General features: G+C 42.2%; 2 protein-coding genes across 3 annotated transcripts in view; one reads left to right on the forward strand and one right to left on the reverse strand.

The window, feature by feature from the left end:
• Positions 1-625: 625 nt before the first annotated feature.
• On the forward strand, positions 626-8,205 carry SETD9 (SET domain containing 9; the record flags this gene model as incomplete). Its single annotated transcript, XM_010015637.1, has 5 exons — positions 626-990; positions 2,797-2,920; positions 4,110-4,225; positions 5,372-5,477; positions 8,101-8,205. Coding segments are annotated over 5 exons (799 nt in total), but the record flags the coding sequence as incomplete, so codon positions are not given.
• Positions 8,206-17,768: 9,563 nt separating this feature from the next.
• Positions 17,769-22,031, reverse strand: part of MIER3 (mesoderm induction early response 1, family member 3) — a 19,163-nt gene continuing 14,900 nt past the window's right edge. The window contains exons 9-12 of one of the 2 annotated variants that reach the window (XM_010015636.1): positions 20,858-20,949; positions 18,886-19,013; positions 18,561-18,706; positions 17,769-18,477 (exon numbers count right to left, since the gene is read on the reverse strand). In XM_010015636.1, the coding sequence (XP_010013938.1) occupies positions 18,020-18,477; positions 18,561-18,706; positions 18,886-19,013; positions 20,858-20,949 (824 nt within the window). In that variant the 3' untranslated portion in view covers positions 17,769-18,019. Of the gene's footprint in view, positions 18,478-18,560; positions 18,707-18,885; positions 19,014-20,857; positions 20,953-22,031 lie in introns of both variants that reach the window. The other variant, XM_010015635.1, reaches the window with a different exon arrangement.

Here is a 22,031-nt window from a genome sequence, read left to right on the forward strand (position 1 = left end):
AGCCGGTGACGGTGGGTTTCCCGCAAGGTATTTCGCGCTGGAGTAGCTCCTGGAGCAATCGGGAGCGACCGGGTGTGCAGCAAGATCTGCCTGGTGTTTTTCACTGGGGGTTCTGCGAGTGGTTCCGCCTTGGGTGTCGTTTCACTGGCCTAAACTCTTACACTGGGGTACTTCAAAGTGGTATTTAACGTTAAAAGTAGGTAGATAGGGTTTGGGGGGGAGGGGGGTTGTGTGTGTGTTTTGTGTATTCTCTTTTTAAACGTGAAAGTAGTGATTGAAGTTAAATGACTGCCCCATTGTTATATGTAGCATAAATCAGTCTCCCTAGTCAGCATAATATTTGTCTTCGCCTCATTTAAACTGTAATGAGCCGTACATAAACTTTGCTAATCACATATATTTTGTTTTTGGCATGCCTGTCATTAAGAACTCAGTTTAACCTACTTGCCTTGCAGCAAATACACAGATTTTATAGTAGGCTGGGCATGAAAGAATATGTTTTGGAGTTTTGGTTTGTTTAAAACAACAGTGCGTATAAGCTGCTGCTGTGAAATCGCTCTTCTGTATTTTATTTAGGATAAATGTAACTTTGAAATACCTTTTCTTTTTTTTTTCCCTCTTACAGGACCCTCCGATACGTTCCTGAAAGCTCCCAAGACAAAATCATCTCTGATGAAGATGTCTTTGAAACACTACTGAAAATATTTAAAGCTCTGTTCATAAATGACTTCCCTAGACAAGCACATATTTTGGCTTTTCTTCCAGAAATCAGATATAAATACCTGGAGTTACTGACTGTGGAGCAGAAGCTGTCAAAAGTACATTCATGTGACCATCAGGGTCAACGTGTGTTTAGCCCAGAGGAAGTTCTGTTTAACACACTAGGGTTCATGGTTAGTCGGGATCGAAGTTCCCTGGCGTCTGCTGGAACTGGAGTCTTTGTTACCAAAGGTTTTGTACCTAAGAGAACAGTTGTATCTATGTACCCTGGTAATGCAGTGTTCTTATTTCTGGTTGAGTTAGATGTGATTTCTGACTTGTCTAATTATAGAATGTCAAAGTGCTACACTAATTTTTATTTCACGGGTTTAATTTCTGTCATCCCTTAACTAAATCACAAGTTACAGTGAATGAGAATATGCCTGTATAAGCTGACTAGAGGTCTTTTGGAAATGAGCTAAGCAGTATAGAGGGGGGGATAATTTTGTTTATTAAAAAAAAACAAACCAAAACCCACCAAACAAAACTAAACCAAAACAAAAGCCCCAAAACTTTCAGTACACAAAGTCTGATTTTTTCAGCTGCTAGAAAAGTTGTTCCATGTTCTTGAAACACAAATGGAGGGGAGCAGTTTCAAGTAGATGAACAATACAGTTAAATTCTTGAGGGCTTCTGTTGAATAAGGATCTGAGAATGAGGTTTTGAGATACCCACACAGATCAGCAGACATGACTATGAACTTCTTCAAAGCAGAAAAATGCAAATTGGAGAATGAAAGTAAAACCTTTATTTAGCAGAACTCTCTTCCATAAAGCATATTTTATGGAAACTGGCATTTCTCTGTTCCTCCTGCTCATTTCTTGGACCTGTATTTGCTTACATTTAAAAAAAAGTAGTAATTCTGCCAGGATGGCCAAGCTAGGACAGCTCTGCTGAAGTGCTCCGGGTTTGTTTCCATCTCATCCATCAATAGCATTGTTCCGTGCACGTGGTCCCTCGCTTCTGCAGCATTGCCAGTCAAGACTAGTTGAAGCACTGGGCAGCGGAGCCTGTTTGTGCCGTGGCAAAGCAGGAGTGTGGCCATTACCACTGACTAGTAAACTGATTAGTGGTCAAATGACAGTCAGGGAATGAGCCTGCCACCTTGCAGCTTGCTTCAGATTCCAGGCACATGCTGAATGTGAGAGTAGGCTCACTGAGTCCCCGGTAGTGGCTTATCTAGCAACACAGAGGATGAGCTGTTGCCATGCCTTCCTCTTTCAGGGGCATGAAGAGCTGCAGGGTTGCTGGTTGGGGAAGGGACCCTGTGGAGAGAGCAGGTCAGTGCTCTCCTCGTTCGGCAGCAAGTGCAGCCTGCTGGCGGGGGCTTCACCCGCCTCCTTATGAGATAGCAATGAAGGGTTTCTGCAGAGGGTTGCAGAAGATGTAGTGGGTGTGTGTGAGAGATGTGGGACTGCAATGTCATGAAAACTTGCAAGCTAGTCTGCAGTCACTTCTCTGCGCTTGGAACCCAGGGCAGGTTAAATCCTGTCCGTAGATTTGGGAAATGCTCTGCTGAAATAACCTGTGTGTTCTTGGTTTGGCATTTCCCTCTCCTGTTCCAAACAAACTGCAGTCTGGGTAGTGGAGGGGGGTGTCTCAGGTTCTTCGCTGTCTGTATGTGCGCTTCTCAAAGAACCCTGGCACAGCAGTAGCAATACAGCTTAATGTCTTCAGCTGCACTTTCCTAAACAAACTTCACTTCATGTTTTCCTCTACAAAGCAGGCCAGTTGGCTGTGATGCTTTATCTACCTCTCACATTGATTCTGGACAAAGGCCTTCTCTTTCATGATTTCCTTCAGTGGCTTTTCTCTTTGGAATATCTCAATTTATGTAGCATTGGCATGTTTTTGCATCCCACAAAATGTGTCTAAAAGCTTGTAGGTTAACAAGTGTAAATGTTACTAACTGAGAGAGGAGTTCTATCCCTGCTGTCTCCGTCAGGTTTCTGTGTGGATGGGACTGGATGGTATCATAAGCCCATTCTGACAATTAACTTACTTTCTTCTGAAATAACCATATCTGTCTTGCAACAGGTACGGTATACAGAAAGCATGAGCCCATCTTTTTCCAGTCCCTTGGCAATCCCTTTATTTTTAGGTGCATAGATGGTGTCCTTATTGATGGGAACGATAAAGGACTATCAAGATCAGTGTACAGGTAAGCAGTCAAAAGAAATGGGGTATTGCCACTCAACTGATTTCAAACAGTGGCACTAATAGTCTCAGTTCCCTTTTTTTTATCCTAAGTCAAGTTACATTTGAGCATCGTCCATCTATGTGCACAAGGGTAAGATCTGCTGGATGGGATCCTTTATGTACTACTTGTGTCTTAATCTGTGATGCCAGTGAGAGGTGTTTTGATGTACAGAAACTGTTCCCTGCAAATAAAATAGTTTAATAGGAGCAGGATGTAGCATAAAAGTTTTTAAATGCTTCTGAGCTGTTCAAATCTGTTAGTGTATTAAAAAAAAAGAAAACCAGACTAAAAGGCCTCTATATACACTTGCTAATACCACAAAGGTGACTCTGGTAACTCTGGCTCTGGTCTACAGGGTGACCAGCACTTAGGAAGAGATCAATAACTCTTACAATAATGATAATCATTATTATCTCACATTGGAAGGGGCCCATGAAACCATCAAGTCCAACTCACTGCTCCTTGCAGGACTACCTAAAACTAAACCATGTGACCCAGAGCATCATCCAGACACTCCTTGAACTCTGATAGTGTTGGTGCTGTGACTGCTTCCCTGGGGAGCCTGTTCCAGGCACCGGCCACCCTCTCAGTGAAGAACCTTTTCCCAATGTCTGGTCCGAATTCCCCTGACACAGCTAGGCTGGACTGTTCCAGCTACCTGGAAATACAATTTGTAGCAATTTGTGTTCAAATATGACATGAAAACAAAATTAATAACAAGCAAAATGGCCTAAAATAATTCCTAATTTGAATAGTGATGCCTACTAGTACCAGATTTTTATCTGGGAATGAGTTTGAAGTTGATATTGTCATGATCCTTCACATCTTTGAGGTGGATGAGATGCACTGACACTTCTGAAATGGCAAGTTTGGTGCCGATTTCTGGAACTGTACATGGTGCTTTTGTACCAGTTCTTCCAACAGAGTCTGAAAGGTAACACACACTAGTGGGAGGTTTAAATGTACTTCGAAAGTACCAGCGAGGTGCTAATCCAGCACACGTGCCCACAGCGCTGTCCTGTCTCCCACGTGGGTTGGACAGCTATGGCTTTGCTTGGTGACCGTGGCCATTTCTGCAGGGGACAGTACAGAGTACCCTTAAGTTAAGCGAAGGAGCTGTGATTCCTGTTACAGCTGTTGGTCCTTACAGGTCTTGCTGCAGAAGAGACCAACTTGGCCCGTTTCAGATGAGCGATGAGAGCTGGCTTACAACTGCCCTGCAGAACCCACTGGCGGTGGGACAGTATGTCAACAACTGCTCACATGGTAAGTTACCAGGTATATTTTCCAGCCTTGAGTTTGTGTTTATGGGTATAAATTATTTTGGAAGTGACACAGAGAATCAGATGCTGATCCTGGGGGACAGTAGTGCTGTTTAAAACAAGATAAACACTTAATGGGATAAAGACTTGCCAACAAGGCCTGTTGTGACAGCTGGGTGTTAGAATCCTTCAGTGCAGCAACACTTCAAATATCTTTGTGCTTTTCTCACTGACTTCCCCAGTCTCCCTCCTGGTATGTAGAATTAAAAGCACACATCCCAAAATGTGAGATGGTGGGAAAGGATGTCTGGCAAAGGACTGTATAGCTGAGGCAGCACACAGTTACAAAATTACCATATACAGAGTAACATATACGGTAAGATTCTGTCACTGCTCAGTTTGAGCTATAAACTTCTTTTAGACTTTCTTACGTTTATGTGCAAAATCTAGGAAACTTGGTATGATCTTCATGTAGGGCATGAAGAAGGAAACTCTCATGAAGTATGTGTTGGTCTTAAAGGTCTGGGGGAATAAAGAACTCATGGGAATGGTCGTGACACAGAAGGTTGAACTGCTACCATACCTTCTGCTTCTAAGTGGCTTTCAAAGCCTCCATTAGACTAAGAATACCCTGCTTCCAGGCTGCATCCAGAAGGTATGCTAAGGAACTGGCATGGAAACAAAAGCCATCCCATAAAACTGTTTTCTCCCAGGCCCAATGTCCGTGTAAAGAAAATTCTCTTCTTCCTGCTGGGCAGATGGTGAATTCTATCTCTGGCTGTATTTATGACAAGTTCTGCCACCAGGAATTATTTTTTTAAGATTTAAGTGTATATTAACAACATTTAGCAATGCAGAGAGCTACCCCTGGCACTACGCAAATTGTGCCCCTTCATATACATGTTGTTTAATGAGATAATCCTGTTGAATGCAATAAGGATAAATTAAAACTCCTTTTTTGTTGTTGTATATCTTGTGTATATCTTGCGTCAGTTCAAAGCAGGACTTCAGAGGAGTGTAGTAGCTCCCAACAGAGGCATGGTTTTCAGGTACTTTTGCAGCAGTACATTTCATGTTTTTTACACATCTTTAAACCCCGTCTAAGATTTTCTCAGTATCACAGAGACTTTTCTTTTTATCTTGTTTCTAGAAAAAGCAGCCAACGTGTGTTATCAGGAGTTTGATGTGCCAGCATATTTTCCAGTAGAGCTGAAACAGTATCTTCCAAATATCGTCTACAGCCACGACGTAGAGAGGTTAGCAGTGAATCAAAGAGCTCATAGATTTCTGTGATACAAAGCATACTGCATGTGTAAAAAAGACAAACTTGGTTGAAGAATAATGTTATTCCATATGAAGATGAGTTACTTGAAAGCACCTGTATGAAAAAGCTAGTTCTTTGAGTAACTAATTTTAAGTGATTTACAAGACTATTTCTTTTTTTTTCTGTTTCCATGTCTTTATAAATGAGATCAGAATAGCTTTGAAGACATGTTTTTACAAGCAGGGGTTACACTGTAGTGTGACTCTTCCGAATCCAGTAAGGCACTAGTTATATTTTGCTTGTATCACAGTACTGAGGATTTTGAGTATGTATTTCAAATGCAGTTAGCAATCCTGGACTAGTCAAAGCCCTTCTAAGGTAGTTGAGATGTAGGCTTCTTACTCTCCTGTTTTCCAGTCTTTATTATGTGAGAAATAAACAGATTAATTTGCAAAAAAAAAAAAAAGCTCCTAAAACTAATCTATATTGAGGCAAGTGCAATACTCTGCAGTATATAGGCATGTGACTTCTAGTTACATTGCACAATTACAGCATCCTCATTATGACCTGAAATTCCACCTCTTTTAGAAATTAAAACACTTAGAAATCTTTCTCAGATTTTTGTTTGGAAATGGGGGAAAAGCAACAATTATATGAATATGTACAAGAAGCAGATTAGACAACAAGAAGAGACAGTATGTCTGAGTGTCCTGTACTGGGATGTAGTCAGTAACTATGAAGCTATGAGAAAGTAAGTTGTAATGGTGGTGCTGAATTTAATACAAAAAAGAAATTTCATCTAGAGGATGTGTAAGGATTTTAAAGCAGATCATCTAGATTTTTTATGTAATTCTGGAGCTATTTTAAAACTCTTGAAATTTTCTTGGAGAAACAGTGCATATTGGAAAACTGGCTTTTCTGATTAAACTTAGACTTTGTTGAGGCAAGGTTAGACACTCTTGTAATCTGCAGATAAATAAATGAATGCTAATAAAAGAAACTGTAAGACTGAACTTTCAGGAAGCCTTGAATGCTGTGCTTGAAATGTGAGAGCACAGTGAGCAGAGCTAAGCTACGGGACCATTTCAGGAAGGGGAAATTTTGCTCTCTTCCTTGGAATCTCTCCCAGAAAATAAAGTCAGTCATCAGTTCTCCCAGTGTACAGTTACTAGATGGAAGATCCCATCTGCTTCTAGCTGCTTGTTTTGATGCTGATATTTACAGTGCTGACAACATAGGTAACCTGGTTTCTAAATCTTCTTCTATCTTGTAAAAGAGTCCTTAGTACTTATTTACTGTTTTGTTGTTTGATTTGTTCCAAAATGGCCTCACAATGTATTTCTTAGTAGTGGGGGCTGTGTGGGTTGGTGCTGTTCTTCACTTTCACATTCCTCAGCATCAGAAGAATGTGCTCTCCTTCCTGGGATAGATACTCAGCTTTAGGGCACGGTCATTTACTTAAGAAGCTGGGGGGCCGGTTCCTAGATCTCTCTGTAAGAAAACTGTTTGCCAGCCACTGATTAGGGCTCAGGATTTGTGGAGAATTCAATCATCACTGTCAGTCACAGCAGGTCTGTGATGTAGTTCAGAAAGTGAACTACAGAGAGTGGGTTTAGCCAACCCTCACCTGTAGGTATCCCTAGAGGAATGATTTCGCTCCGTGAACCTTGCTGTAGCTTCTGTCTAAGTGTCTTTTTCTCTATCTTGACTAATTCTTTTTATTTCTGAATAATTTTGTGAGTAGAAAAGTTATTTACATACCCACAGAGGGTGTGCTTTTTATTTTTTGTAATTATATGGGTTTGCTTATACTTGCTATCTGTATTTCAGTGTTGTTTTTCCAGGCTCCCTGGCCTGTGTTATGCACAGGTATCATGGTTTAAGCCCGTTAACTCAGAACCACGCAGCTGCTCACTCACTCCCTCTTTTCCCCCTACTCCCACGTGGGATGGGGATGAGAATCGAAAGAGCGTAAACCCTCCAGGTTGAGATAAGAACAGTCCAATAACTAATGAATAATACAAAACTATTACTGCTACTACTACTAATAATAATAAAACTAATGACAAGGGAAACAACAAGAGGAGAGAATGTAAAACTAAAAGAGGAAAGGAAAAAAAAACCAATAAACACAAGTGATGCACAATACAATTACTCACCACCCACTGACCGATACCCAGCCCGACCCGAGCAGAGATTGGTAACTTCCGGGTAACTCCCCCCAGTTTCTATACTGGGCATGACGTGCTGTGCTATGGAATACCCCTTTGGCCAGTTTGGGTCAGGTGTCCTGTCTCTGCTTCCTCCCGGCTTCCCCTCCTCTCTGGCAAAGCATGAGACTGAGAAAGTCACTGGTCAGAGTAAACATCACTGAGCAACAACTAAAAACATCGGTGTTATCAGCGTTGTTCCCAGGCTGAAAGTCAAAAACACAGCACTGCACCAGCTACTGGGTAGGAAAAAAATAACTCACAGCTGGACCTAGGACAATATTACTCCCAGAAGTAATCCAGAGACATTGTTTTAGCTCCTTGCCACGGAGAGTTAAAAAAAAACAAAACAAAAATCAAAGGGAAATGTCATCGTTCACATGTTTTGCTTTTCTTTTTTTACAGCCACCTGCGGTGCATTGTGCTTGTCACTCTCAGGGACATCAAGCAAGGAGAAGAACTTTTTTCTAATTATTACACTGTTGTCAGCTGAATTAATAAATTCAAGACTGAAGAAATCCGTGTCATTAAAATAGTTTCTGAGTGTGTACTTCAAGCTTCACGAGCATTTCTACATGTTGGAAGGCTGTAGTTTTACCATGTAGAAAGCAAGCCGCAGGCTTGCAATTCCCTGAAAATTATGCATTTGATGCAGAGGTGAAGGTGAAAGTGGTTCAGTGAAAGGTTCCTATCATATGGCAACTTTCGCAGCTTTTATTCTCCAAGAGAGAGAATGATGTCATGTGCCATATAGCTGGGGGAAATAACGCTAACCAAGTGTGCTGTGTGTGTTTGAATGAGTTACCGACATAAACAGAGCCAGCCGTTCCTACGTTAATTCTTGCTGCTGTCTGCAAACTGCCTTCAGAAAGTAAACAGACAGCTTGTCAGTGCTTCAGTCTGGCTAGACAGCTTGGGAAAGGAAAATCATCCTAGCATTTACTGCGAAAACTCCAAGTAAGCATCCCAGTGAATGAATATGTGGTTGGCATAAGTTCAGGAGAAAGGAGGGGCAGGAAGCGGTGTGCTCTGATGCATCTGGCAGTGGTTGTGGCAGCCGGAGTCCCTGCTTCGCTACAGAAGCATCTAGTCTCTTGTTCAGAATGCAAAGCTTTTTGGTGTTGGTGTTACATGGTCTCCTTTCCAAGCCTGAACCTTGTCCTTCATATTCATCTGGAAGCCCTTCCAGCCAGAGGAGGCTGGCTTTTTCAGGAAGCTTTAAATATCAGAGCTGTGAGGGAGCGGCATGTGGCTCAGTGTGGTTGGACAATTTTTGTGGAGATGCTGGGGACAACTTCTAGTGACAATCCTTGTGTCTTCACTTACATGGTAGCAGATGAGAGCAGGCAGCGTTCTGCAGCCTATTGAAGGGGATGCTCATCCTCTGCCTGAGTATCCCTTCTCTCTAGAGCAGGATTGTCCCCAGCGCCCCAGATGGAAGTCACAGGGAATCTCCCAACCCCTGGAGAGGAGGCTGGTCCCCAGGGTGCCTGCCTCAGCAGGTCGGGGCTCATGGGTACGTGGGGAATACTGGTCTCAGCATGCCAGAAAGGCAAGTGCTGTTGTGTTCCCCAGGCTGAGATGCAATCAGGTGAGGGCATGGATTACCTCAGCTATCTCATTATACACTTGTTCACACTTTTAAATGACCGGGTTTGGAAGCATACTCCTGTCTGACAGCTGTGGAGCTTAGGTTTACAGCTCTGTTACGGAGAAAGGTTTGCTTTACTGCACTTGCTGCCTCCTGCACATGGACGGTGCGCAGCCGTGGAGGACCACAGTGCTCAAATGCAGGCAGCCTGTCACTGTCAGGGTACTTGGGACTGGCTTCTCCTCACTGAAGTACTGAAACCCGGCAGCCTGCTTCGGGGACTGCTCAGACACGAGGGGAAGCGGGAGCTGGCCTCAGCGGGCAGCAGCAGCTGGATTCTGTCTGCTGGTGGCTGCAGAGGGCCAAAAAACAGGAGGAGGAGGAGGTGCAGTCAGGCCGTGCTGTTGAGCAAGAAGCAGGACAACACAGGGACGGAGCAGGAGAGAGTAAATTGGGAGAGTAGAAATAATGGTGCCATAAAGTACTGCAGCCTGTGAAAGGGCTCCAGGTATGTCAGATCTTCCTTGTCATCTTCAGCTTCATGTGTGTCCGTTAAAGGTGAAGGTCATTCTAACCCCGTGTGTGCCCACTCATTGCCACCAAAAGAACACCGCCGGTGCCTGAGAGGAGGACGTGTTCTGACGTTGCATGGGACGCACTCTGATAATAACCCTGTAAAATTCTCTGTGCAATCTGTTTATAATTTGTTAATAAGAAATTATTTGCTACGGTAAGTACAATCTCTCTCTTGAAAGATGATTTGTCTGGGTGATTTGGAATACCCTACAAACAGGGACTTACATTGCTAACTTTGCCTCTATGCACCTGTACACTTAGTGGTAGAAGGAGGAAAGGGAAATCGAGCTAAAACTGAAGGAAGATTCAGTTACTGATAAGGCAGATCTGCGAAGTCTGTCTCCCAGATGTGGACCCATGCATGTGTTAAATACTGGACTGATTCAGGATGGCATCTATGTGTTGCCAGCTGTGACATGCAGGCTGGGATCCTCTGTGGGGATCTCCAACTGCCTCAGGCCTGGCTGGGATGGAGTCCCGCTTCCCTGCAGCATCCCTCATGGAGCGACGTGTTGGCACTGGGCTGGGTGCCGGTGCCAGGCAGTGCTTTGGCTGCTGCCGAGCACTGCTCCCAGCACAGCATCCAGGCTGCCTCCCCAGCTCTCTTCCCCAGCAGCCAGGGGTTGAAAGAGGCTGGGAGGGGGCAGATCTAGGACAGCTGTCCCACGCTGACTGTCCCAGGCTGACCAAAGGGACATTCCATACACTAGGATGTCATGCTCAGCAATAAAAGACAGGAGAAAGGAGCGAGGGGGGGCATTTGTTATTAAAGCATTTGTCTTGCAGACCAGCCGCCCCGTGTGCCGAGGCCCTGCTTCCCAGGCAGTGGCTGCACGTGTCTGCTGATGGGCAGTGTAGAATATTCTTGTTTACCTTTGCTTCTGCACGGCCTTTGCTTTTCCTTTATTGAACTGCCTTTGTTTGGACTCACGATTTCTCTTCATCCTGCTTTCTCCCCTGCTGTCATGCTGAGGAGGGGAGTGCTACTGCAGCTTGGTGGGCACCTGGTGTCCAGCACAAAAGCAAAACCAGGAGCACATGGGGAAGATCGACAGGGCCACCACTGCACTGAGGGTTTAAGGCTTGTTTTTCCTGCATTTGTCTAACTCCTTCCCCCTTTGGTAGATGTCCTGGTACTCCTGCTGCTGCCAGCAGGGATGTCCCTGATAGCAGGCACCCGAGTGCAGCTTGCCAACCAGGGTGAGGTTGAAAGGCTGAGACGCATAACATGGGGGGCTGAATCCATGTCCCCCCTCAGCCGGAACACCCCTCAGCAGAAACATGAGGATGGAGCCCTTGAGGCTGCAGTATCGATTTGGAAATGCTGAGCGACAGCTGCTGCTGTTTGGATGGTGAAATCAGATTTTGGACTAAAGGTGGTTGCATCCAGAGGCACCCAGCTGGTCTCACCAGCTGATGCTGAAGAAAACGGGTCTGCAAGTCTCTGACTTCTTGGCTCAAAAGGTGAGGCTGGTGGCAACAGTTGCTGCGATTCTCCAGGAGGCTGTTAACTGGGGATTTGACATGGCAGAACAGAGGTGCTTGAAACATCAGGAGCTGAGCTAACAAACCTTGCAGGGGTGCTGCAGACTCACAGGAAGAATAGAGATGTCACACAGCATGAGAGAAGGAGCTGCAAAGGATAAGCACAAGAACCAAAAACTCACTCTAAACCAGCAATTCTTAACCAAGCTACTGAAGTACCTGGTGATGAAGGTGCTGAACTGTCACCAGTGTGATTTGGAGCAGGTGGGCATGAAACAACCCTTGTCAGGCTTCCTGGTCAGCACACCTCTGTTTGAAATGGCTGTTAGTGTGGTGAGTCCACCCTGAAGCGCTGCCCTGGGGAGTGACTGGTGGCAGCTTGGAGGACATGCGGCCCTCAGCGCTTTGTTCTTGGAGCTGTTCCATCCACCACCACTGGTGTGGCCACGGAGAGAGAGCTCAAGGCAAACTGCATCTCCCTGCTGCGGCGCTTCGATGTGGAATGGCTGAGAATGCGTTTGCAAGGCACTAACTAAAATATGATCTGCTGAACTGCTGAGGGTGCGTGTGAGGGTGCTGAGGCGCTGGCTCAGGCTGACCAGAGAAGCTGTGGCTGCCCCATCCCTGGCAGTGTTCAAGGCCAGGTTGGACACAGGGGCTTGGAGCAACCTGCTCTAGTGGAAGGTGTCCCTGCCCATGGCAGGGGGTTGGAACTGGATGAGCTTTAAGTTTTCTTCCAACTCAAACCATTCAATGATTCTCTCTCTATATATACATATACAGTCATATATATGCATAGGTGTGTATACATTTATATACACACACACATATACACAGGTGTGTTTCCATACAAGTACACGTGTCTAAGTGGGCCTGGTGTAGGGGCTACAGTTCCCCAGACAACTCCCAGAGCACTCTGGTAGGAGAAGAGGGGGAAAGGTGTGAGCGTGTGTAAACCCTGCTGCATGCCTGTCCCTCCTACCCTGCTCTCAAAGCCCACCGTTCCCTCCTGGCCACTGCTCACCGAACCCTGCCATGGGCTGATCTGACTTGCTGAGACAGCACAAACCTCAGGCTCTCCCCCTTGTTTTGTGCTTGGCTGTCACAGGGAGCTGGTAGAGCTCAGAGCGCCCAGAGCGAGCCAGCCCGCAGGGAGCCCGTAGGTGGTGGCTGCGAGTTGCTAATTTAACTCACTGGATGTTACGAAGCTATTCTCTGACACTTCTATGTTGCATATAAAGGCGATGCTGTGCTCACCTGACAGCCTCTTGCTTCCTGCCGGGCTGCTCCTCTCCTTCCCTGTGGCAGTGCTGGAGCTCTCCTGGCGACACAGGAGACGCAGTCAGTCACTGCAGCGAAGGCGAGCGATGCGCAGCAGCAGCGGCGTACGGCACGGAGGCAGAGGAGCCGGTGGGGGTAAGCACGATGCCGCAGGGCAGGCCGGCAGCAGGAGAACACGTTCGTCCTGGCCTCTGCCCTGGCTGGGGTCCAAGGTTTGCCGGGAGCAGTAAGTTACTTCTCCTGAAGTACTTTAATTACAGAGAGGGAAGGGAAACCCAGGAACTAGTAAAAAGTGCTTTAGCAAATGCGTTGCTGGGGTTTATGCTTCTGGTCTTTGATGCCTCGTGTTTCATGCACAAAACAAGGACGTGGGCACCCAACAGCCAAACACCCTAAGGACTTCAGGGGCTGCTCATCTTTTTCGTGGTAGAAGTGGATGTGTCCTTGCTACCTGGTAATGAAGAAGTCAAGATTCTGTAAAGGACCATGTGTGTCAAAGCTTAAAACCTTGAGCTTTAGGAAGCAATGTTTCCTAACCTAAGTTTTGAAAAGCTGAGCAAATCAGATTGTGTCTCTAAAGGAACTTGGTTCATTATAACACAGAAAAATCACACCCCCTGAGAGACCCTTCCCCTCAGAGCCCCTGCACTTCAAACATGCATAGCAAAATAACTATGAATCTTGTCTTTAGATGGCAAGAGAGAATGCAAGAGCCAGTGATTGTAGATACAGACTGTTACACACACAGAAAACAGCGATTCTCGCTGTTTAGTGTACGTAAGAGGGCAGCTGGCAGGCTGAGGTTCTGCTGCCTTTGTGGAACTACCACCTCACACCCGACTTCGCACAAATATGAACCAAACGGTATCTCAACCCTGTGTGTGACTGGCTCATTGCACAGCAGATGAACCATCCCACATTTGGGACATCCCCACATTACTTCAATAGAAATGCAAGTTGTTGAAGTAACTACTGTGTTGGGGGAAGAGTTTACATTACATATACACACCCACTAATTAAAACCATTTTTAAGACTCCAGCATCACATGGCTAACAACTGCACCAAAACAAGGACGAGATGGGGCCAGTCATTATAACCTGTTCAACCACCACTGATCTTTATGCTGAACAACTAGAGGAAGGGAGGTGCAGCTTGTCACCAAAGTTTTGGATGGGTGTTCTGTTTTGCACCTCTACCAACCACCACTACAGAAACTTGTCTGGCATCTCCCCATCAGGGGACGTAAAGCTCATTATGTTACTTGGCAAATTACAATTTTTCCTTTTTGGGATGGTATCAGCTTGTATCCTGTCTCATTAAAAAAAAAAAAAATAACCATTTCTCTGCCTGAGGCTTTACTGTGCCAGAAACAAGCACATTACACCTAGGGAAGTAGATCCTTTGACAGAATAGGTATGCAAGATCCTACAATATGGGGCTTTTCAGGGTCCAAGGTTAGTGTTCATTTTCTTGAGGCAAAGGAAAATCAAGACAAAAAGCATTTGAAATGGTTTAACTTTGTCATTAAAGCCTAAATCGAGTGGAATTTTTGTATTCTCACCTGTAATCCAGATTGCTGCAGATTTAAGGATTTGGACAAACTTTCTTCCACCAGAGAACAGGAATGCGGGTCCCCCAGTGCTCACCTTGCACTCCGAATGCTGGGTTACACTGCTGGGATAAGTTACTCTGAGGAGACGTTCAAGTCCCGTCTACAATTTTGCTATATTTAAGCCACAATGTTTTCATGTTTGAGGGAAAACTCACTTTTACCTGCATCACGGCATCTGTCACTCTTCTCTCTGTACACTGGGTTGCGTGGCAGCGTGCGCTTTAGCGGTACCTGGAGTTCTTAAAGTCCATTCAGTCACTGCTAAGTTATTTCTGAAAATGAGGTAGCAAACATAGTGCTGATGCACGAAAAGCTTCACAAGCAAAGAAAGGTTTCCAGACATTTATTTCTGGAACTGTACACCAGGTATTAAAGTACAACAAATACAAAATAAGGCTCAAAAAAATCAGTGTTTATGTACAAATATTAAAACCAATGCAACAACAGCGACTTCCTCTTGAACATCTGATACTAAAACATGTTCCGATTGTCACTAGATTTGTTGTTATGCACAGGGTATGTACTTTGAACTGAGAATAACTAGAATCTCTGTTTTATTAGGAGGACTATAACCATTCCTACTGTATTCTACAAATGAAAAGTATTTTCCTCCTTTTTTCAATGAAAAATAGAAATAAAAAAAATAGTAACCTTGTCATTACTTTATAAATTACTGTATTTAGTTTCCCTGTCTGTAGACAATGTGCTTGTAATGCTGGGCAAATAGTGTCCCTGTTGGTCAGTTTATCCATTAGTTTACATTCAGAGTTGAAATATTCACTATAGACTTTGGTTAAATTAAGTAGTATCGCTATGTTCTACTTGATCTGAAGTTTTCCTATGTTTTTGACCCTCAGTTTTAAAAATTAAAAACAGGAAACAACTGCACAATTCATTGACCTAATTGTACACAATTTAGTATTCTTCTAACAGTATTGTACATCCTTCAAGTAAATTCAGCGGCATGACAAGAGGAAAACTAAACATTTAAAAACCTATCATGAGAAGACGTATGACTTATCAAAGTAAAAGTATTGCTATAATCACAGCACCAGTTACACTTCTAAATGAATCAGCTACCCTCTTCAGGTTCCCCTGTACATACGAAGGATACATCTACCAACACTGCAATTGCCCATCACGGATTTTTTGGTTTGTCTGTAGGAAGAACAAGTGTGGCAAAGGACAAAGAATTCATCACAGTTTGTTAGAAGAATTGTGCTTCACCATCGACGGACCAAGGCAATGTAATTTCTTCATACCGCTGCAGTTCAGTTATCTTCATGCTGACTTTCAAAACACAATTCTTTTAATAAACAGTAACAAGTTCTCCATTTAAATGTTTAAACTGAGAGAAAAATAAGTAAGTCCAGCTTTTAAAAGGAAAGTTCAATAAATAGCTATTTTACATGGATAAAGTCATAGTGGTACAAATTTATGAATGTCACATCAAGCATGCACAAAAATGTTACTATACACGGAAGTAGTCAGAAAATATTGAAATAGATATCTAAAAAGATATGAAGAATTTACATATTTACAAAAACTTGCAAATTATTGCCTCATTTTAACAAGGAATTAAAAGTAAACGATACCAGCTAGCTAGCCAACAGGCTAAATATGATCAGCATTTAAAAATCTATTAGACTAGCCGGAATTCATTTTTCTCTCATATCATTTTCTGAATTTTGGTCAAAAGTCTTTATTAAATAACTAAAGTGTCCATTCAACTTGCTGCTACCCAAACCTTAGACAAGCGTCTGTCTACATTAAGAGCCCAGCAATGCATAGATAAACTGAATATATTACTGCATCAGCTAATGAGAATGGGCATGTTCATTTAAGTGCAACTGGTATAAGCATTCAGTCATCTTTGTATAATGATTTCTGTACAGACCAGCCACTCACTGTAAACCCATAGATAAACTTGAATGTATAACAATGGAAGATCATGGCCAGTATTTTACAAAATTACACAAAACGTGCTGATTCATAAAGAAAAGAAACCAGGTACAAAGTTCAGCACAAAACGCAGCAAGAAGCTGACAACTTGGCTAAAAATGTCAAGAGTACAACACAGGGCCAAGGCTACCCGTTATTTACTGTGTACTTACTAAAGTTACATATTTCAGATGTTTAAGTTAAGAACTGATTACAAAATCATCTCTACTTTTGTCCACTGTGCTAAACTAATTTGTCTTTAATATGGTAAATGTGCTATTGCATGAACACTTAAAAGCAATCTTCATTACAATGCTGTAAAGAGAACTCCACATGCTGCATCCCAAACTCAGGATGTCAATGCAGTTCACAGTATGCATAATAAATACCCTCTTCCCTTTCAAATATTTAAGTCACTACTTTCTAATTACTCAGCATAACCTTGAAGCAACCATTACAAATATCAACAACACAAACTTAATCATTTGAATAATGAAAACAAATCAGTGGCAATTAAATCTGTAATACACACAGTGCAAAGAAAAAGCATGGAGGGAAAGGGGTCATTCTATTGAAGTGAGGTTCAGATTCTCACTGAAAAACCCTGTAAATTGTGTGCTACAACGACATGTTGCAATCCAGTCCTATGTTTGGTTTGACTTCCCTGCAGGAATTAGAACAAACGTTAGCCAGACAAGCTTCCTGGATGGCTAAATTGCACTCAATGTTTAAAATAAAAAATTAATGGAAGTTAAGTAGCTGCTGAGAAACATATTTAATTATCCCTTCCTATTTGACCAATGGAGCGAAGCGCCATTTTTAAGCCAATGACTTGCCTAAACAAATAAATGCAATCCATACTAAAGAAAAACTTTAAATTACATACTTCAAGGTTCTACTATTTCTATCTAAACTAGACAGTCCCTCAGAACTGTAACACTTTGAACTGCAGTGCTCCAAACAATTTAAGATGTCTTCCAAATGTAGACTGTTTAGTGGTAAATCCCAAGCTGTGCAGACTGTAGCTTTACACACCACCAGCTGTCTTAGGAAAGTTTAGGTACACGATTACGTTACTCTCCAAGGTTGTGGACAAAACCCATCCAAACACAAGATAGCCTAAATTGCATCTGTTTCAGCCAGTAATTTTGAAGTACACAGACACCTATGGCAGCATTATTACTTCTGTGTAAGGTAGCCATGGCCTGTAGTTTTTTGCAATGGCATCGAAGTGTAGGTCTTCACACTTTACCCACGTTAAGTCCCTTGTGCTAGCTTCCACCAAGATGAACTTGCTGTTTTGTAAACTGAAGTGCTCTAGTTTAGTATCACATGAGAGAAGGTTCCATTTAAAAAACATCCGTGTATGTTTGTGCAGTTTAAATTAAAGAAACCCATCCCTGCCTTTATAAGAAAAAAAAAATAAATGCTACATTGAGCAGGGATCAGCATCGGTACCTGTAAACATTGTTATTCCACTGCATCCGTCACAGCAAAAGTAACTTAGACTAAAAAGCCACTCCAATCCATTCAGAACTTCTGTGCTGGTTTTGAAATGGTGGCCTCCGTCTACAGGCTTTAAAAAAAAATGGAAGCAGAGCTTAAAGCTGCACCACAGAGTTCTCTGAGTCCCAAACGCCGCCTAACATCCTATGACATTTCCACATTTATGGACTGAAAAAAGAAATTACTCTTGATAAATCAAGATATAGTTCTATACATACAAAGACATCACTGATGTCATAAAGTTCAAACTTCCAGTGAAAGACTAAGCAAACCTGATAGCTCCCATCAAGTTTACTACTGCATAAAGTACCCACTGTTTAGTTTTCCACAGTCATTCTGAGTGAAGGGCAGCATGTTGGTGAAGAGCATGGGTGCTGATAAAACCATTTGTTTCATTTGCAGATAGACTGCTGAAGTCAGCCACTGAAACAGCCATTTTGGCACTGGTAATATGGTGTGTGTGGTTCTCAAAGTCTACACCGAGGTTATTTACAGAGACATCATTCATGAAAGATTCTGGGACAGCAATACCCATTTTCAATCTCTTTGCAGGCCTTTCTGTCTCCTCACTGCACATGTTCATTGGGTTTAGCTCTGAGTGATAAAAGCCAGTCTCAAATAAATTAAAACAATCACTTTCACCATTGCTAGGCAAGTTGAGCAATTCTTCTGTTCCAACAGGCACATGATTAACTGGTGCTCGGGGTAAGCTGTCCATGGGAGGAAAGGCATCATCCAGGCAGTTCACATCTGAAGTATGGCAGACTGTAGCTACACTGTTCGTCAATGCTGAAAAAAAGATGAACACAAATGCAAACGAATTAGCTGTCTGCATAGTTAAAACTAAAAGATTTCTTTTTTTCTTGATTTACCTGTCAACTCATTGGCAGTGATAGAGTTCAGAATGCTCAGCTGTTGATCGGGAATAGTTTCTGTTCGATTATTAGATGTTAAGGCTGAAGAATGCACAGCTCCACCAAGGGCTTCTGCTTCATCTACCAAACGATCCATGTAGTCCCTAAAAGAATTTTGCATCCATAATGTTATTACTTAACAGGACAACAAAGCCTAAAAATGATGGATTTAATTTCAGCTGCCGCAGCCATGGCAGCATTACACTCCAATGACAGCAGGGAAAAAAATAATCCACATTTATGATTTGTAACAGAAAACACATTCCAAGAATGTTTTACTTACGTAACTCCTGGATGATGGTTATATCTCTTCTTTCCAAATCTTGTTTGCTGAGCAAAGTAGTCATAACGTTCTGACTTTTTCCACATGTAATAGAAAGCCACACACTCAGCAACTGTTCTGGTTCTTACCTAAAAGAAGGCAGGAGGAATTGACAAGATTAATGCAAAGACTTCTGTTTTGTCATCTCCCCAGTTCCCGTTCCTGCAATACTGTTAGTTTTATTGTTCCAGTATCTGGAAAAAACCAATTAAGTCAGGAGACTTCAAACAGATTAACGGTATCGCCTAAATATTACACTTGTTCTACTGTATACATTACTAGCTTTTTGAAAACCAGACTGAAACTGTATCTCCATCTGAAGAATTTATATATATAAACATATATAACAATTTTTTAAACTTTTAAGATGGAAAAAGCTGAGCAGGTCAATGACCTAAGAGAAGTGAAGCAAAAAGGATTTGAGCACTTACACCTTTTGGGAAACTGGAGGCTTTCAACAATAAATGTTTATTAAACAACAAAATAAAATTGTGGTCTTGTTGAATATGTATAAAGGACTCAAAAGACTCATTCTGATCTACGTTAACTGTTTGTCTCTCTCCCCAAAATGCAGATAGTTATGTGAAGTCAGATTCGTGGAGAGAAAGTAATTACTTCTACCCATATTCTTACCAGCTACATCCATTTTTAGATGCAGAAACATTTCACATCATGATCGGCCCACAGTTCAAGTTTTACAACTATAATATACAGCTCTATCCAAATATAGTCTGGCAGTAAACTATACTTGAGCTTCATCAAACTTAGAGAAACATCAGAGGGGAATCCAAAATGCCTTGGGTGTAAGTAGTAAACCTTGCTCGTGTAGACACAAACATACCAGGCAGGGGAGGAAATGAACAGATACCCTTATGCTAGTACATAAAATCCCAGTTAACAGTGCTTCACCAGTACAGTGGTAAGCATACATCTCTTGTTAAATCTGTCCACATACTTATCTTGACTAGGTGATACTTTCCATATACACATGACATCAACTATGTTGGATCCCAGAACTTTCCCTAAACGTTCTGGCATTTTACCTACTTGAAAAAAAAAAAAAAAACAGTGCAGATTTCTTAGACAAATTCTGCTCCCTCGTGGCAGATACATCAACCCATGTACTTTGCTGCATGTTGGGAAAAGCATTTTTAAATTATTTCTTTGCATCTCTGATGTATTACTGTCTATTGGTAAGGTTCATTTAAAATCTGAACCACCCAAACATTATTTAGGACAGGTTAAACCAGGTATTGAGAAGGAGCAGCTGACTATTGCTGAACAGCAACCACCACCCTATAAAGTTCACCTGAAATAAAACAAAAACATCAGACTCCTGAAGAAAGAAACCCTCAAGGTGTTATCAAAGCGTAAAGGAGATACACAGAAAATTTGAAAACAGCCATATTGTCAACTGCTGCTTTTTGATCACAAAAAAAAATAGCTCTTTTCAGCAGGCACAGGAGTCAAACAGAAGCAGTCCAGAGCAAGATTAGAACTCCTTCACTGGCCAGAAAAGAGTACTGATGGAAGACTACACTTCCTGAGAACACAAACAGCTAAGGCTGTTTCTGTAAACTACACTTTCCTCAAGACAAAAGTAAGTTAAGATGCAACTTCCCCTCCCACAGCCATAATATTGAAATATTGTACTTCAAGGAGAGCACACATTTAAAATAAATTACAACACAAATGCATAAACGAATGTAATGTCAACATAAATCGATTTCAGATCTAATACATTTACTCATCTTGCAATGCCTAGCTTTTCCAGTGACATCTAAGAAAAAATTAGAAAAAAAATTCCAAGCTGGTTTTAGCATATTGGTTCTAATTTCGGTCTTCTGCATGGCTTCTGACAAAGGTGTTGCTTTTACAGGTTTTCAGCATTGTATCACCTACCAATTCTTCCATTTAACTGTAGAATACCAACCTTGTTTTTCTGTATGAGATGAAAGTCTTTTCCATAAATCCGAAGCGCGTCTTCAAAGTTTCTGCATTCTTCTTCTGTCCATGCTGCCATCTCTTCTAGAAAATTTCAGAAGTAGCATGATATACTCACCAAGCTTGTACAAAGAATAAAGCATTTGTTCCTAATGGATGAGTATCCAAATGCATTTTAAAAAAATGCAATAATGCAGTTATTTAGATCCATGGTCTTTTCTCTATGGTACAGGTATCCTACCTGAAATCTAACATTCATTATAAAGACCCACAGAAGAGTTTGATTTCTAAGATCTTTTACCTTTAAGGGCAAAGGACATTCAAAAGATTTACTATTAAATAAGTTTGATAACATCACAGAGGTGTTAAGTGAGATAAATTGTCTGAATATTTCTTCTCACATAAGATACAAAGAACAGTGGTTGTTGGGAAAAAAAGTGAAGGAATTACCTGTTGCGATGGATGCCCTTGCTCTGATTCAGGCATCACACACAAGGCGGCCTGAGCTAAGGAGTCTAGGCCACGTCTTATCAGGAACCTAAGCTGGGACTAGACAAAACTAAAACTGCTACAGCTGCGAAAACACTCAAGAAGGGGTTGCCTATGAGTCGTTTGCTTTACACTGTAAGTATCGGTAGCCTCCGCAAGCACACTCAACTCTCATGTACAGCAGCAGCCTGCAAAGACATGACCTCCCCTACAGCAGGGAAGGGACATCTCTCGACATGACCCTTCAGGGTTTAGACACCTCTTATCCAGCACCTCACAGCTGTAACAAGGTAAATGGCATTTTACCTAAAGCCTAGAAGTATACTGTATGCTAGTGATACGTATTTATATTAAGCTATAGCTTAATTATTTTAAGTGTAGTATGCAGAGTCTGACCACTGCCCAATTACTGATTACTGTTATTGTTAAATCATTGTTTAATTATTATTCAATTATTGCTTAATTATAATTTGATCATTTAATCATTTATAAAGCCATTTAGTTAATCCCATAACAATAACATTTAATAATTCACCTGTGACAAAAATTGGTGTAGTTGTCAGGATGGCACTGACTACTTACAGAGGCATGGAGTTAACCCTCCACTGAAATTTTCAGATGACTGGGTATGTGAAAAGCAGGACAATTGGAATAAGATAAAACAAGAGGGAAAG

The sequence above is a fragment of the Nestor notabilis genome, unplaced genomic scaffold (assembly GCF_000696875.1).
Source record: "Nestor notabilis isolate BGI_N333 unplaced genomic scaffold, ASM69687v1 scaffold17335, whole genome shotgun sequence".
Classification (NCBI taxonomy): Eukaryota; Metazoa; Chordata; class Aves; order Psittaciformes; family Psittacidae; genus Nestor; species Nestor notabilis.